The 15302-nt window shown below is 27.3% G+C and overlaps 1 protein-coding gene across 1 annotated transcript; it reads right to left on the reverse strand.

Moving 5' to 3' along the window:
- Positions 1-12581: 12581 nt before the first annotated feature.
- On the reverse strand, positions 12582-13162 carry LOC135961298 (uncharacterized). The gene is made up of 3 exons (XM_065512790.1): positions 13104-13162; positions 12957-13038; positions 12582-12884 (listed from the first exon to the last, which is right to left on the reverse strand). The coding sequence occupies exons 1-3, from the start codon at positions 13160-13162 to the stop codon at positions 12582-12584; spliced, it is 444 nt and encodes a 147-aa protein (XP_065368862.1).
- Between the last annotated feature and the right edge of the window lie 2140 nt (positions 13163-15302).

A 15302-nucleotide genomic window follows, 5' to 3' on the forward strand; every position in this document is an offset into this window, starting at 1 on the left:
AAAAAAAGAAACCAATGTATTTAAGGCAAATGGGATATTATATTTATGAATTCATCTTAAGGCCGGGGGATATACAATGTTTCTTGTTTTTTTATTTGGAGCAAAAATATATAAATACAACTGACTGTGTGAAAAACATGAATTTTCCAAATGTAAACTAGCAATAGTCAACGATTGGCCTTGTGCTTAATCATAGGCAAGGCGAAACGGGAACTAGAGCCGCTTGAATTCAAATGGTAAGGCGTTGGAAATCATCGGTATGAGTGAAATCATCAAATCTGCCACCGATGCACAAGCGGCCAAAAATCAATATCTCCAAAACTAAAAAATATTAACAACTGTAGCCACAGTAGCCATTTGACCTTCTAAGGGGTAATTTTCTTATACATAGATTTATTTAAAGAATATTTGAAATAAAGTTTTTCAATATGAAAATTCTTTTGTTCAGGGACATAACTTTATAACCAATATTGGAAAAAATCCTGAAATAATTGTTTATCAAGAATTTTTGAAAAATGGTCTTTTGGTCTTTGATAACCATTATAAACTATTTTTATTTTATTTGGTCTTCAATAACCATTATAAAAGATTTTTATTTTTTTAGGTCTTTGATAACTATTACACTCTGCTACAAAATGACACTTTTTGTCAGAACTTGAAAAGCCACCTAGTGGAGGTTGTAGGCCTAGGTGAGGACATACTAAAACCGTTTTCAAAGATTTTGAAACACCCTCAAAATTTTTAGTTATTTTGAAAAAACTGTTTTAGGGTAGGTCGTAGTACTTTAATACCTCTAACTAACACATTTTTAGACCGATTTCAAAATTTTAAACAATTATAGTTAGGTAAAGAATTAAGCTTTCATAAAATGTATGTACAAGATCTATATTCCTAGAAATTGTTTAAGTTTTTATAAATAGTTTGGCTTTATTTTTTATTTTTTTCCTAATTTTTCAAATTCAACAATAGTTATTTTAAATTTTGTCTATGAAACACTATTTTCTTTGCACAGTAAATCTGTAAATTATGTCCCGATATATTAACAACTTGTATTTAGCAGTCACAAAAAAAATTGTGATATTAGTTGAAGTGAAAATTTCGCAGAGTTAAGATCGTGATATTTTCGCAGTGCAAAGAATAAAGAATGAAAATTAATTTTGTAATTGAAACTGGGTTCAGAATGACTTTTTTTTAGTTCAGAATGTCAAAAAGTTGGTATTCAATAGTACACGTAAATACAGGAATAAAACTTGCAAGGCAAGAGTAAGTGTGCTAACAGCTGGTAACTGCTTACTTGCAATTATGTTGAGTACAACCACAAGAACGAAGAAGAATTGTATTAGGAGTTAGAGGTTCTTAATATAATTAAGGACGAATGCGAAGATCTTGCAGGAATGTTATGAGGCGATAAAATGTATGTACAAGATCTATATTCCTAGAAATTGTTTAAGTTTTTATAAATAGTTTGGCTTTCTTTTTTATTTTTTTCCTAATTTTTCAAATTCAACAATAGTTATTTTAAATTTTGTCTATGAAACACTATTTTCTTTGCACAGTAATTTATAGACAATTTTATGTATACAAAAACGAGATATTAGTTGTTAAAATCGGTTTATACTTGCAAAAGTTATTAAACTTTTTCGAAAAAAGTTCCACAAAATTTACCTTGTAAATTAAAAATTGTAGACATTTTTTTTTATAGTTTTTTGTTTTTTTTTTATTCATATGGGCTGGGGGCGAAAATACTAAAAAATGTGTTAATGAAAAGTTGAATAACTTTTACAATTTTCATCCGATTTGAATTATTAAAACGATGGTTTGTTTCCTTAATACATTGGTATAAATTTGTATAAGCTTCCATATAAAAATAAGCAACGAAAAGCGATTAAAATCAAAAAAGTTGATAAATTTTGTTTTTATTTTAGATATTCTTAACAAAAACAATACTTATAACCAGGGCAACCAAAAATATGCTCTAAAAAAAGTGTTTTATGCGCATAAAATATGCACTTAAAAACGAAAAATATGCTCTTAAAATATAAAAAATATGCACTTAAAAATAGTTGGTTATTGTTTGATTTCAAAATTTCATTAAAAAAATATATATGAAGTAAATAAAATAAAAATTAAAATTGGTTATTACCAGGGAAATATGCAGTAAAAACTTTAAAATATGCTCTTAAAATTTAAAAATTATGCACTTATAAAAAAAAAAACTTTTACATAATTTTAAACAAAAAAATATACTTTTATTTAAAAAAATCAATACAACTCATTTCTAAAAAGGTAAACTAACATAAAATATACAAAAATAACAAAAACTAAAACAAGTATAACAAAAAATAAATACAACATAAAAACAATAGGAATTTAAGTTATGAAAAGGCCGCGAGAGGTATTTTTTGATGATATTTTATTATTGCAATAAATTACAAAATGCTGACTTAAATTTTCAAATAAAAATCGTTGTCTATTGGATCTGAAAACATTTTTATACATAGAAAATGTTCTTTCGACATCAATTGATGTTAAAGGAGCAAATTTAAAAGATAATATTTCTTTAACACTTAGAACGGTTAAGTTTGAATTAGAACTAAAATTTGATATTTAGATGGCGCTATTATTAAAATAGTGCTTATTTTATATTAAAAAAAAGCAAACAAAGGAAGTAAAACAACAGCGAAAAATAAGTAAGACAAAATTTGTTTTTGATAAAGTCAAAATATGCTATTAAACAGTAAAATATGCTCAAAATCGCAAAAATATGACATAAATATGCTCTTAAAGCAAATATATGCAAAAATATGAATTTAAGGGTAAAATATGCAAAAATATGCTCTAACAAATCGATGCCAAAATTCTTAAATAGTTCTGAATCGTGTAAATATATTATCCATGTGCCATTAGACTCACCAGAAAAAACATGCATTTGCATATTTTAGTTTCCCTGGTTATTACTATATAGGATTAAATATCGATTTTAGGGAATTTGGCACTACATGAAAATTGTTATATTCAATTCATTTTATTATATTTAGAAATAAATTACTATGTGTTTACTTAAGTTCTAAAATTTTTTAACTAAATCTTTGTTTTAGATTTCCGAATTTCTTAGACAATCATAATCAATTGATTTGTCTCATCTTTTAAACTGCTTAATACTTCAAACTTTTTTTAGTAATTAGTGGCATAATATTTTACATTCTCAATCCATGTGTCCCAATGTTTATAGGATCCCTACTGAGGATGTACCCAATAAGTTTCTCCAAATGTTTAAAAGCTTTATCATTTGAATAATGTTTCAAAAACTCTGTGAATAGCGTGTAATTTTTTGGTAAAAAATTGCAAAGGATTTTGGAGCATTCATCATGTATCTAGATTAACATCTGAATTCGGCTTCTAAAATTTAAATAGAATTATAAAAGAGCCTTACAATAGTGGAATGATTAGTTCTATTTAAGACTGCGGCAATTAAAAAAATCTTTTTGTTCAAATTTTATCACTGGGACTCAAAATACCGTGACATTTCCTATGTTTCTTCCTTTCTCATCCATTGTATCGTTTATCGATATCCACGTATATTCTTTATTAACGATTTCTTAATAAATTTTTTTACAAGTTGTGTAAATATATCAACGGGTTTTGAACTCGAGATTTTCGATAGATCTTAATATTCTGAACGTCTGTTGAATACTTGTTTAATTTTACATTAGTGGTAAACTATTAATGCCCAAACAGTCTCAATCTCAAGCTGACTAAAATTCCTTCTTTTAAATGTATCCAACATAATAGCATACAATTTTGGAATTTTCTTTTAATTTTTTACGTATTTTTACTATTTGTTAAATTTTAATATTTGTGTGTATATTTTTAATTTAATTGAAATATATGAAAACTAAGCTCTCTTAAATCAACGAAAACTCTGTGAATATAAGCGATTATGGGTACTCTATTTTTTATTTAAGTAACTTAGGCCAATTATCATTGGACCTTAACAAAATAGTAAAATATAGAAATGAAAAATTACAATACAAACAATAAAATTATATAAGGAAAATAAAATAATGAAAAATAAAAGAAAATATCCAACAAAAATATGCAGTTATGAGTTAAATATGCTATAAAACGCAAAATATGCAGTAAAGGGCAAAATATGCAAAAATATGCGCTAACAAATCGATGCCAAAATTCTTAAAATTGTCTGAAACGGATAAATACTAACTCATATGTTTATACGACGCACAGCAAAAAATATGATATTGCATATTTTTGGTTGCCCAGCTTATAACTAACAAATGTATAAAAAAAATGCACGACATTTTAAAGTGTAATCAGTTTTCTTTTTAAGCCCGTTAAAAAATTTAAAGTCGGACAGAGACTGACTGAGTTACAGATCGATAAGTTCACGGACATAACTGAAAACGGTTTTTCAGAATAACTTCTGAATTTGAGGGTGTTTTTCCAAGTTTTTTTTCCATCGTAGCACCGTGTTATTAAAGATTTTTATTTTTTTTGGTCTTCCGTAAACATTATGAGTACTAACAAAGTTTTTTGGTCGCATGGACCTGGTTTTCTTGTATTTTAAAATAGACAGAATATTTTAAAATCAAGAATATTTATGATTATAAACAGTTTTCTTTTAAAATGTGCAATATGTGGGAGCTATGACGAATTATGGACCAATCGGCATAAAATTAAGTGACATGTCTTCTGTATATATGAAACTTATTTGTGTTAAATTTTATTTGAATACCAACTTTTTTAAGAAATCTATATTCGTTAAAATGGTTTTTCGGAAGTGGGCCTTGTATGGGAGCTATGACTAATTATGGACCAATCGTCACAAAATTTAGTAGTGAGAGTTATATTATAAAACTTATTTGTGCTGAATTTGGTTTGGATATCTATATAACTAAGATATTTATGAGGGATTATCTATTTTCAGATAGGACAATCGTATGGGGGCTAGGACAAATAATAGACCGATTCTAACCAAATTCAATAGACTTCGTCCTTGGGGCACTATACGCTATATCACTATGGTGGTTTGGGTATAAATATTTGTAATGGCTGTAGTCTATCAAAGACCAAAAAACTAAAAAAAATTTATAATGGTTACAAAGACCAAAAAAATAAAAATCATTCATAATGGTTATTGAACACCAAATAAAATAAAAATCTTTCATAATGGTTATCAAAGACCTAAAAAAATTAAAATTTTTCATAATGGTTATCATAGACTAAAATTTGTTTGAGTTATTTATAATTGTTATTACGGGACCTATTTTTTTGCAGTTAGTTTTTCTATAACCAATTGCTTATTCAAAAAAAAAAAAATATTTCGGGTCCCTGGTTTTGTTTTAAAAAATTTTTGTAAATTTTGTATTCCATTTTAATTCATTTAAAACGTACAAGAAAAAAACTAAATTAAAAAGTTATATAATGCAGTATGAGGTATTAAGTAATATATATAAAACGCCATAAACCTCCCTATATAATTACTTATTTTATGTAGAGATTTTTATATTTTCTAGATAGATTTTTATAAAGACCTATGAAGGGAATAACGGAATAAGTATTGGTCATGTGGATAGTCCTAATGGAGCAACATTTTATGTTTCCTGATATTCACTACAATTTCCTACTCTTCAGTTACATATGGGCAATTCCACGAGAATCGCTACCACGACTGAAAAAACAAAAACCCTTGAAATGAAATGAAAATGAAACTTTTTTTCAAGATGATTTGAATAGAAGAAAATAATAAAAAGTTATTATGTGAAAGTATTTATGTAGATCATATTACGACATTTTAAAGACAAAAATAATATTTTAAACTGATTATATTTAATTTTTTTAATGTTTTAGGTATGTTTCAGGCTAAAATTGCGGCGAAAACTAGGCTCCCAATTAGCTTGTAGTATGAAATGAATTTGACTCTGATTATTTTTTTGCTTTTGTCAAATTGTTTATTGAAACCGAATGTATATTTTCTATTCACTTTTTTAGTTTTATATGTACATACTAGCTGATCCGGCAAACGTTTTTCTGCCATACAAATTATTTCTAGTGAATATTTTGGTTGTTAAATAAAAAATAGCGAATGTATTCTAAGTGAAGTTGGCATTATAGGTATTTTTTGGAGAAATACAAACAAAATTTTTTGGCGAAAAATATTTTAAAAAATGGGTGGATAGGGACATCCTAATGTCCTAGCGGTATGATATATTATATTCTCGTACCTACCAAAAATATATACAAAATTTCATAAAAATTGTTAAATATTGATATTTGGATATTGCTCATACAAAGTACTAAAATCTCGGCTAAAAAACGGGTGGGTGAGGGTCTGTTGATGAAAATTTGGGGTTATAGGAATTTTATAATGCCAAATAAATAAAATGCAAAAAAAAAAGCGTTCAGCCAAAAAATGGTAAAAATAAATTCTGGATAGGGTCACCCTAATGACCTAGCGGTATGAAATATACTTTACGACCTATTATCATACCTACCAAACATACACACAAAATTTCATAAAAATCGGTTGAGCCGTTTCGGAGGAGTTCAAACACTATCATTGTGACACGAGATTTTTATATATTAGATATTTACAGAATATATATTGTTTTATAATAAGAGAAAAATCTGTCACGTACGGTATGTCACGTACGATATTAAATTTTATTTATTATAAAATCATCCAAAGATTGTTTTTATTTAAATATGACGGATTGTAAAGAAAAAATATTTCGTTTAGTGTAAGAAATTAAAAGAAAACATAACGCCTCTAACGATTCGAATATTTTCGCATATTTCTACATGTACCTCAAAATTAGTTCCCTTTTATCTCACGTACGATATACCTTTATTTCGCTCAATATTTGGACAAGAATATTTCGAAAGAACTTTTTATTATTTTAAAATATATTACCCTCTGAATGGAACATAAAGACCAAATTATTTTTAAAATACTCTTATGTTTGCAAAATCTATTACACTTTATAAGCGAACAAATGTCACTCACGTACGATGATACATATATAACTTTTAAGTTCCCAGTAATGACACATAAAATCTATTAGTAGTACCACATGTTAAGGGTGACTATTTGAACTGATTACGTGGTTTTAGTAACTTGCACTAATCTAAACATCATGTAGATAAGGTATTAATTAGGGTATTCGAATTATTCGATTTTTCTCTTGTTCGAATAAAACGAATAATTCGAATAAGATAATCGGATAATTCGATCACACGTTTAAAATTAATCAAATTATTCGAACAATTCAAATTTTTTTAAAAAAGTAAAGAATGAAGTTTTGAAGTCGGTTTTTTTATATTTTATTGTTAAAGAAAAACAAAAAATAACGTTAAAGTTAACAATTCAAGTATTGATCATGTTAAAAAACATTCAAAAACAAAGTCCATCATTAAATTTTCAACAGAAATATTCTGATCAGATTTACTCCCGAACAATCTACAAAACAATTGACTAGCAAACACCTTAGATTCCGTTTTGGATCTATGCTTTAAAAAATATGAGCTAGTTATACATGATCCTGAATTCAAATACAATTTAAACGTATTAAGAACATATTTATGTCGTTCATTAATTCGGGTTTTAAATTGAGTAACTAATTCTTTAGTAAATTAATTATTCACTTTTTCTAAACTATTTATAACAAATTGTATTATATATCAAGCTGAATTTTTGCCGAATTTTTGCTTAATAAAGTGGTCTTGGGGAATTACACAATAAAGGGAATCTGTCCAAAGTTTGATATCATTGTCAGTGAACGTGGCTAATTTGAAGTCAGGCAGTGCATGATTGACGCATTTACAAATACGCAAAAAGTTTATTACCATTTTAGACAAAGATGTTCAACGATGATCAAAATCATGTATGAGACGAACTCCATGCTTTTCTTGCAACAAAACGTTAGTTAGCAATATTTGTATTTATCATTCGATTTATTAAATAATTTGCAACACTTACGTACGCGGTTAATAACATCACGTAAATATATTTTAAGATCATGGCCTTCATCTATTTCAATGTAATCATTCATGTAATAAATGTCATCCTCAATATCACTTTCGACGACCATTTCAAAATCACATTCAACTCCACTTTAATCTAAGTTAAAATTTTGATTATTAATTGTGATTCTTCTAATACTTCGCCAGCTAAATAATAAATATTTTATTCCGTACCTTTTATTTTCATTGGTTCAAGTTAAAAATTTTGAAAGATTTGTTTTTAGAATTGTAACTTCTGCTGTAATATTTATATATTTATAGAAGGAGCTATCGGAACACTCATCTACAGTTATCGAAAGTCCCTTTGTTTTTAGTTATTTGTCGAATTTCATAAACAATAAAATGTTTGTGAGTCATTATTACTTATTTAAATTTGAAATTATGAAAAATTTTAAGCAATTTAATAAATTTAAATATATAAGAACATTTATTCGTTTTATTCGATTATTCTACATAAAATTGTTCGAATTATTCGTTATTCGAAAATGGCCATTTTTAAGTTGTTCGAATAATTATTCGTAAGAAATTATTCGATTAATCGAACGATCATTAGTCGAATGAATACCCTATGAATACTCAAAGAAAATATTTCATAACTTCAACACATTTGTGTACTGAAAAATTCATACATACATACATATATTTTAAAGGAAATTGATGTTTGATGTATTACTCTTATATTTTCCAATTTTTGACCATATGATAATTATATGTCAGACTTCCATTCCCCAAGAAAAATTTAACAATTGAAAGTTTATAAGATGTTTAAAATTTCGATATTTGATGAAACACACTTGTGAATGAAATTAAAAATGGTATCTATTGTTCTTTTAATGAAGACACAATCAAATATTGAGTCCTCATGTAAAAAATAGCCTCTATTGGAGTGCTTTCTGATTGCAAGCTGTTCACCGAAAACACCTACATACATTTGAGACAAATAGTTTGGAGAGGAAATATTAATTTCCGTACTTCTTTTTTAATATTTAACATTCCTGTATCAGTATCATACTTAATTTGTTTTGAAAGCAATAACTCTCTCGATTTTGATTTTAATAATCAACTTCTTATTTTCTTCCTGTCACCTTAAAGATCTATACTTTCCCTTGAAGATTATAATCTTTTCCATAATTTAAAATGAAAATATCGTATTAATGAACTTCAGCGGATTATAAGATTATATTTTCACGGGAAAATATAGATAGAGAAGATATTATTGAATCTCCAAATGAAATGATGGTTCAAGACTCAATTGTAAAGAGCATGTTTTGTGAAAAATTTAATTCTTCTACAGTAGAAAAGTATTCAAAATATGCCATTCTTTATCCTAGAAATGATGGCATTTGTCAAATCATCGGGGAGGTGTTAAACCTTTTAGAGGGCGAGCAGGTGACCAAACTTTCGACAAACCTCATATGTGCAAATATCCTGACAGGCACTGAAGAAGGAAGACCCGCATTTATCGTTTTGTTCCCCATAAGGCTGGCATTTTCCATAACAATAAATAAAGCACAAGGTCAGACGTTGGAAAAGGTGGGGAGCTATCTGTTTAAATCAGTTTTTAGAAATGGCCAAGTGTATGTTGCATTTTTTAGAGGAAGATCCCTACATGATGTTAGTGCGAAAGTGATTCATGAAGATGGGAAGCAGGGTATGCTTCGTTAGGGTAGTTCCACAGTATTCTCATAGAATATTGTCTATAAAGAAATTTTTTGGTTCATTATTCATATTTGGTTTAAATCGAAGTAACTAAAGAAAATGTAAGTCAATCTTAATTATTTCTTTATTATTGCCGTTAAAAAAATTAAATTTGTTTGGTTATACCTGCGAATAGGTTAATTTTGATTTTGTTCCTACATTTCTTGTTCTAGTGGCCTGAAAAATGTTAATGGCCTGGCGATTTTTTTAATAACTTTAAAATTTTTTAACCAATTTTTGTGTTTTATATCTTATTATAACGAAAATTACGTACACATTTCGATTCTTTTAAATTAAATTGCAAAAGTAATTATTTAATGGCAAAATGTTTAGAAAAACTGAAAAAATGCATTTTTTCCCCTTGTAAATGACCCTTAAAACTAAATCGCTAAATCGGCACAGGTTGCGCTTCTTAGAACAAGTTAAACAATTTTTTGGTGGTGTTTTAGCTCAATACGAAAGTTTTCAGCGGGAATGCGTCAAAAAATAAACGATATCGAAAAATAAGTTCGTGCAAAAAAAACGCGATCACTAGAGTTGTCAAATATTCGACATATTCTAAAACCCGGTTTTCGAATAATTTGAAAAAGCGTAATTTTTAAAAACCGGTTTTCGGTTTTTTTCTATCAAAAACCGGTTCGAATAACCGGTTTTTAGCCTTTTTTGTCAATTTAAGAATTGAGGTATATTAAATTATTTTTTTATTAAAACAAATTAAAAAGTTGTTCAGTCAAATTACACAGAATTTTAAATCAAAAGAAAGGATGCAATTTAATTTAATGTTAATAGATACTTTTATATAATACTAATAGTTAATTATATTTTGTTCTTTAAATTATTTTTTATTAAAGAAGAGACATTAACTGTGGATTAACTGTTAAAATTGCATTGTTTAAAATATTTAATTCGATATTTCTGAAATTTTGTCCAAAAAAATAAAAAAAAAATTAAAATTTGTTCGTTCTGTCAATATTAGTTCTTTTGTGTAGATTTTGAACTTGTTTTATTGCTAAACTGAGCTGAGCTTCTAAATTTTGCGAGTCACTTTCAATATATTCTAAGTCAGAGCTTGATGAACTTTCATTTAGTTCTGAACAAAAAGACATATTTCAAAGTGTTACTGCATACGGTATAACAAGGCGAATTTATTACAGGTGACGTTAAAAAGCCATCTGATTATTTTTTGCTCGATATGTTTTCTGACTTCTATCTGTTAAATTTTGCTTACATTTGTCGAGACAAAAAAACCGGTTTGTCGAATAACTCGAAAACCGTCCTTTTGTAAAAACCTGTTTTAAAAAACCGGAAAATTGGTGTCATCAGTTTTTGGCCAGCAGCAAATGCAGACATGGTGATACCGCTTAACTTTATATGGCAATAACATAGCTAAGATACCGTTCATTGAACGAACAAGATACGTGAATAGTAAATTACTGGTAAAGGATTTACAAATAAAAACATATTGTAAAATTAATGGTACACAGAAAAAATAAATCCATAATTGGAATAAATTTTGTAATAAATATTATTAATCGAACATCAGTTTTTCTTCCCAAACTTTCTTCATTCAGAATAAGAACTTGTTCATCTATCTATATATATAAATCTATCTATCTTCTATATATATAAAAATGGATGTTTGTATGTGTGTATGTATGTATGTATGTATGTTCCGAATGAACTCAAAAACGGCTGGACCGATTTTGATGAAATTTTCAGGGAATCTTCAGAATAGTCTAGCGGGTAACACTGTAAGGTCAGATTTTTGATTTTCGGTCTGTGGGCGGAGGGGCGTGGCATTATCAAATTTTTACATTATACCGCTAATGCCATCTATATATATAAAAAACGGCTCCACCGATTTTGATGAAATTTTCAGGGAATCTTCAGAATATCCCAGCGGTTAACACTGTATAGTCAGATTTTTGATATTCGGTCTGTGGGCGGAGGGGTGTGTAAAAATCTAATTTTTACATTATACCGCTAATGCCCTATATTTCATAAAAATGGATGTGTGTATATATGTTCCGTATGGACTCAAAAATGGCTGGACCTATTTTGATGATATTTTCACGGTGTCTTCAGAAAAGCCTATTAGGTAACAGTGTAAAGTCAGATTTTAATTTTCTGTCTGTAATAAACAATTTGGTTTGCTTATAGGGTCATGAATAAGATATTTCCATACTGAATTTTTGAATTCATTAGAACCAGCCGAAATGCGACTACATGTATTAACATTGAAGGTTGATTCACCGACACTGTATATTAAAATCGAGATCGATATGCAATATAAAACAGATGGTTTCTAAAGGCCAGCAACGCGGACCGGGTTCAGCTAGTAAATATTATAAAATTGTACATGACGGAAATTTTTGCTTTTTTTACATAAATTGTAAAATATATTTTTTAAAAATTGCGTTATAATTCTATTATCTAATGAATTAGTTAAAACAATTTTGCATTATTGCCATATATTGGCCAATATTTTAAGATGAATTAACAATATCTGAAACTTAAAAAAATGTTATTAATCATAATAAAACATCCATAAACATTAAAGCAGTCATTCTCCTTACAAAATTTAGTTAATTTCGCGCATATTTTCTCATTTTGTAGCTGAAAATCATAAAAAAATAAAAAAATTTCAAAAGAAAATTTCAAACATTTTTGAACAACATAAAAATACTCTGGTTTAATTAAAAACATGTTTATATATATTTTGCATAACTACCACAAGCAATTATGATTATTTATTATGTTTTTTATACTAATTATACATAAGGAATCACAATTTTCAAATATTACAGACTAAATTACAAGCTAAGTTTTATCTGAAGGTGTAATTAGTTACAACCAGTCATTTCCATCAGCCAGCCCTTAACGGATTCCACAATTTCAAACTCATTGTTGAAACAGCAGCGGCAAATATGTGCAGTTAAAGAAAGACGTCCTTCCATATTTATATGCTCGCACATATAGAACATCGAATGTACGGATTCTTTGCCCATTATAAAATACATGTTTTCAAACCGATGACCATTTGCCTTAAATAAATCTTCATTGCCCGAAGTAATATTCCACTCACAATAACGTACCTTTGCGGTGGATGGTATAGTCGATTTCTCTTGAGTCATTATGCGATCAAACTAAAAAGAGAAAGAAAGTTATTTGTAAGTATAAATTTAGAATAAATATTAATCTGTTTCTATAAAACTTACCCAATCATTAACTAGAGGTATGGAGTCACATGGTGAACGCTTCCTGCGTGACACTGTAATTTGAGGACAGGATTGAGGATGCCTGTAAATAAATTGATATTATTAAATACATAGTTTATAAATGATTAATTAAAATTAAATACTTACATTGATATGGAATATGTAAGTTTTAGAACAACATATTCAACTTTAGTTTTAGGTGCCATTTTCAGATTTAAATTTTATAAAATATTTATTTAAATTGCCAACTGAAGTTCTTGATGCTTACTGTGCCAAGATCGTTTAGGTTGTGTATAAGAAATTCGTAAATCTTTAGTCTTTTATACTTTAAAATCTTTAAGCTAAACATATTATCAGATGTCTTGTTTCTAACTTGGGTTCTAGCTCATAAATGACTTAAGCGTTTTATGATATAATGGGACATTTTTAAAATTTGTGTGCGCTTTTAGGTAACAGAAAAATTTGCAGCCGCAGCATTTAAACCTAATTAAAACATCTTACAGTTTTTCTTAGAAATCTACAGGTAAAATTATACACACATGTGTGGAAAATAATCCAAAACAGGAATTTTCTTTTAAAATTTTCAAGATTAAATCGCAGAAAATGTTAAAATATAAATTCTAAAGGGATATTTGTATACAATTCCGAACATATTTCGTATTTTTATGAGTTAATAATTTTCAAAACACCTGTAAATTTTAAATTTTGTACTCACGATATTAAAGATTTATTGATTACTACACCATTTTCACTGAAATTGAGAACATTATACATGATATTGAGAAAATTCCAAATTAAATTGAGAATTTCCATTTTAAATTGAGACTATTCCAACTGAAATTGAGAATTTCAACTTTAAATTGAGAATTTCCATTTTAAATTGAGAAAATTCCAATTGAAATTAAGAATTTCCATTTTAAATTGAGAATTTCAATATGAAATTGAGAATTTGAATACAAAATTGAGAAAATTGTAAATGAAATTGTGAAAATTGTCATCTATCAAGAACTCTTTTGATCCATTCATTTGCACTTTCGGCTGTGAACGAACCACTGCGATTTTACGTTCTGAGTCTGGATAGGAAAATAGGTATATACGATTTTGTAACATAAATTATTACGGTTGATTTTTAAATTTACCTTCAATTTCACCTCTACAATTTTATCTAACTGAAGTTACAAATTTTTCGAGGAAAATGTTACGATAGGGAACTCTCAATTATATTTTAAATCCCTTTTTATTTGAACGAACAATAAAATGTTAACTTCTAATTTCTCATCACATTTGTTAAAAGAATGCTTGGCCAAAATAAATGGCAGGAGATTGAATACTATGCATGTTTCTAATGTTTCCATATTCTTATGGAATTAATTGATTTTTTTTTTAATTTAAAATAATTTATATAATGTTTCTCTATTTTATTTAGAATTTTCTCAATTCCATTTGGAATTTCTCAATTTCATTTAGAATTTTCTTAATTTAATATTGAAATTTCTCGATTTAATATTGAAATTCTCAATACTAAATGGAATTTTCTCAATTTCATACTGAAATTCTCAATTTCAATCGTAATTTTCTCAATTTAAAATTGATATTCTCAATATCAATTGGAATATTCTCAATTTAAAATGAAATTCTCAATTTAAAATGGAAATTCTCAATTTCATTTGGAATTTTCTCAATTTAAAATGGAAATTCTCAATTTCAATTAGAATTTTCTCAAATTTCATTTGGAATTTTCTCAATATCATGTATAATGTTCTCAATTTCAATGAAAAATGGTGTAGTAATCAATAAATCTTTAATATCGTGAGTAAAAAATTTACAGGTGTTTTGAAAATTATTAACTCATAAAACTACGAAATATGTATGTTCGGAATTGTATAAAAATATCCTTTTAAAATTTATATTTTAACATTTATCTGCGATTTAATCTTGAAAAATTTAAAAGAAAATTTGGATTATTTTCTACACATGTGTGCATAATTTTACCTGTATATTCCTAAGAAAAACTGAAAGATGTTTTAATTAGGTTTAAGTGCTGCGGCTGCTAATTTTGTATCAGAAATATGAGAGATCACAGATCGAGCTCCTTTTCTTGATTAGACGCTTATTGGCCAAGTTATTAGCGAATTTAGATATTTTGAGTTTTTATATAAAAAATCTATTTTTGGTCATAAATATGAGTGATCACAGATTGATCTCATTTTCTTGATTAAACGCTTATTGGTCAAGTTATTAGCGAATTTAGATTTTTTGAGTTTTTATATAAAAAATCGATTTTTGTTCAGAATTATGAGTGATCACAGATCGAGGTTTTTTTCTTGCTTAAACGCTTATTGGCCA

Source organism: Calliphora vicina, chromosome 5, assembly GCF_958450345.1.
Source record: "Calliphora vicina chromosome 5, idCalVici1.1, whole genome shotgun sequence".
In the NCBI taxonomy this organism is placed as follows: Eukaryota; Metazoa; Arthropoda; class Insecta; order Diptera; family Calliphoridae; genus Calliphora; species Calliphora vicina.

Coding starts and splice junctions, on each gene's coding strand:
- LOC135961298 (XM_065512790.1), bottom strand. CDS start 13,162: ATGGCACCTAAAACTAAAGTTGAATATGTTGTTCTAAAACTTACATAT. Junction 13,039..13,103: donor CTTACATATTCCATATCAAT/GTAAGTATTTAA, acceptor ATTTATTTACAG/GCATCCTCAATCCTGTCCTC. Junction 12,885..12,956: donor TACCTCTAGTTAATGATTGG/GTAAGTTTTATA, acceptor TTCTCTTTTTAG/TTTGATCGCATAATGACTCA.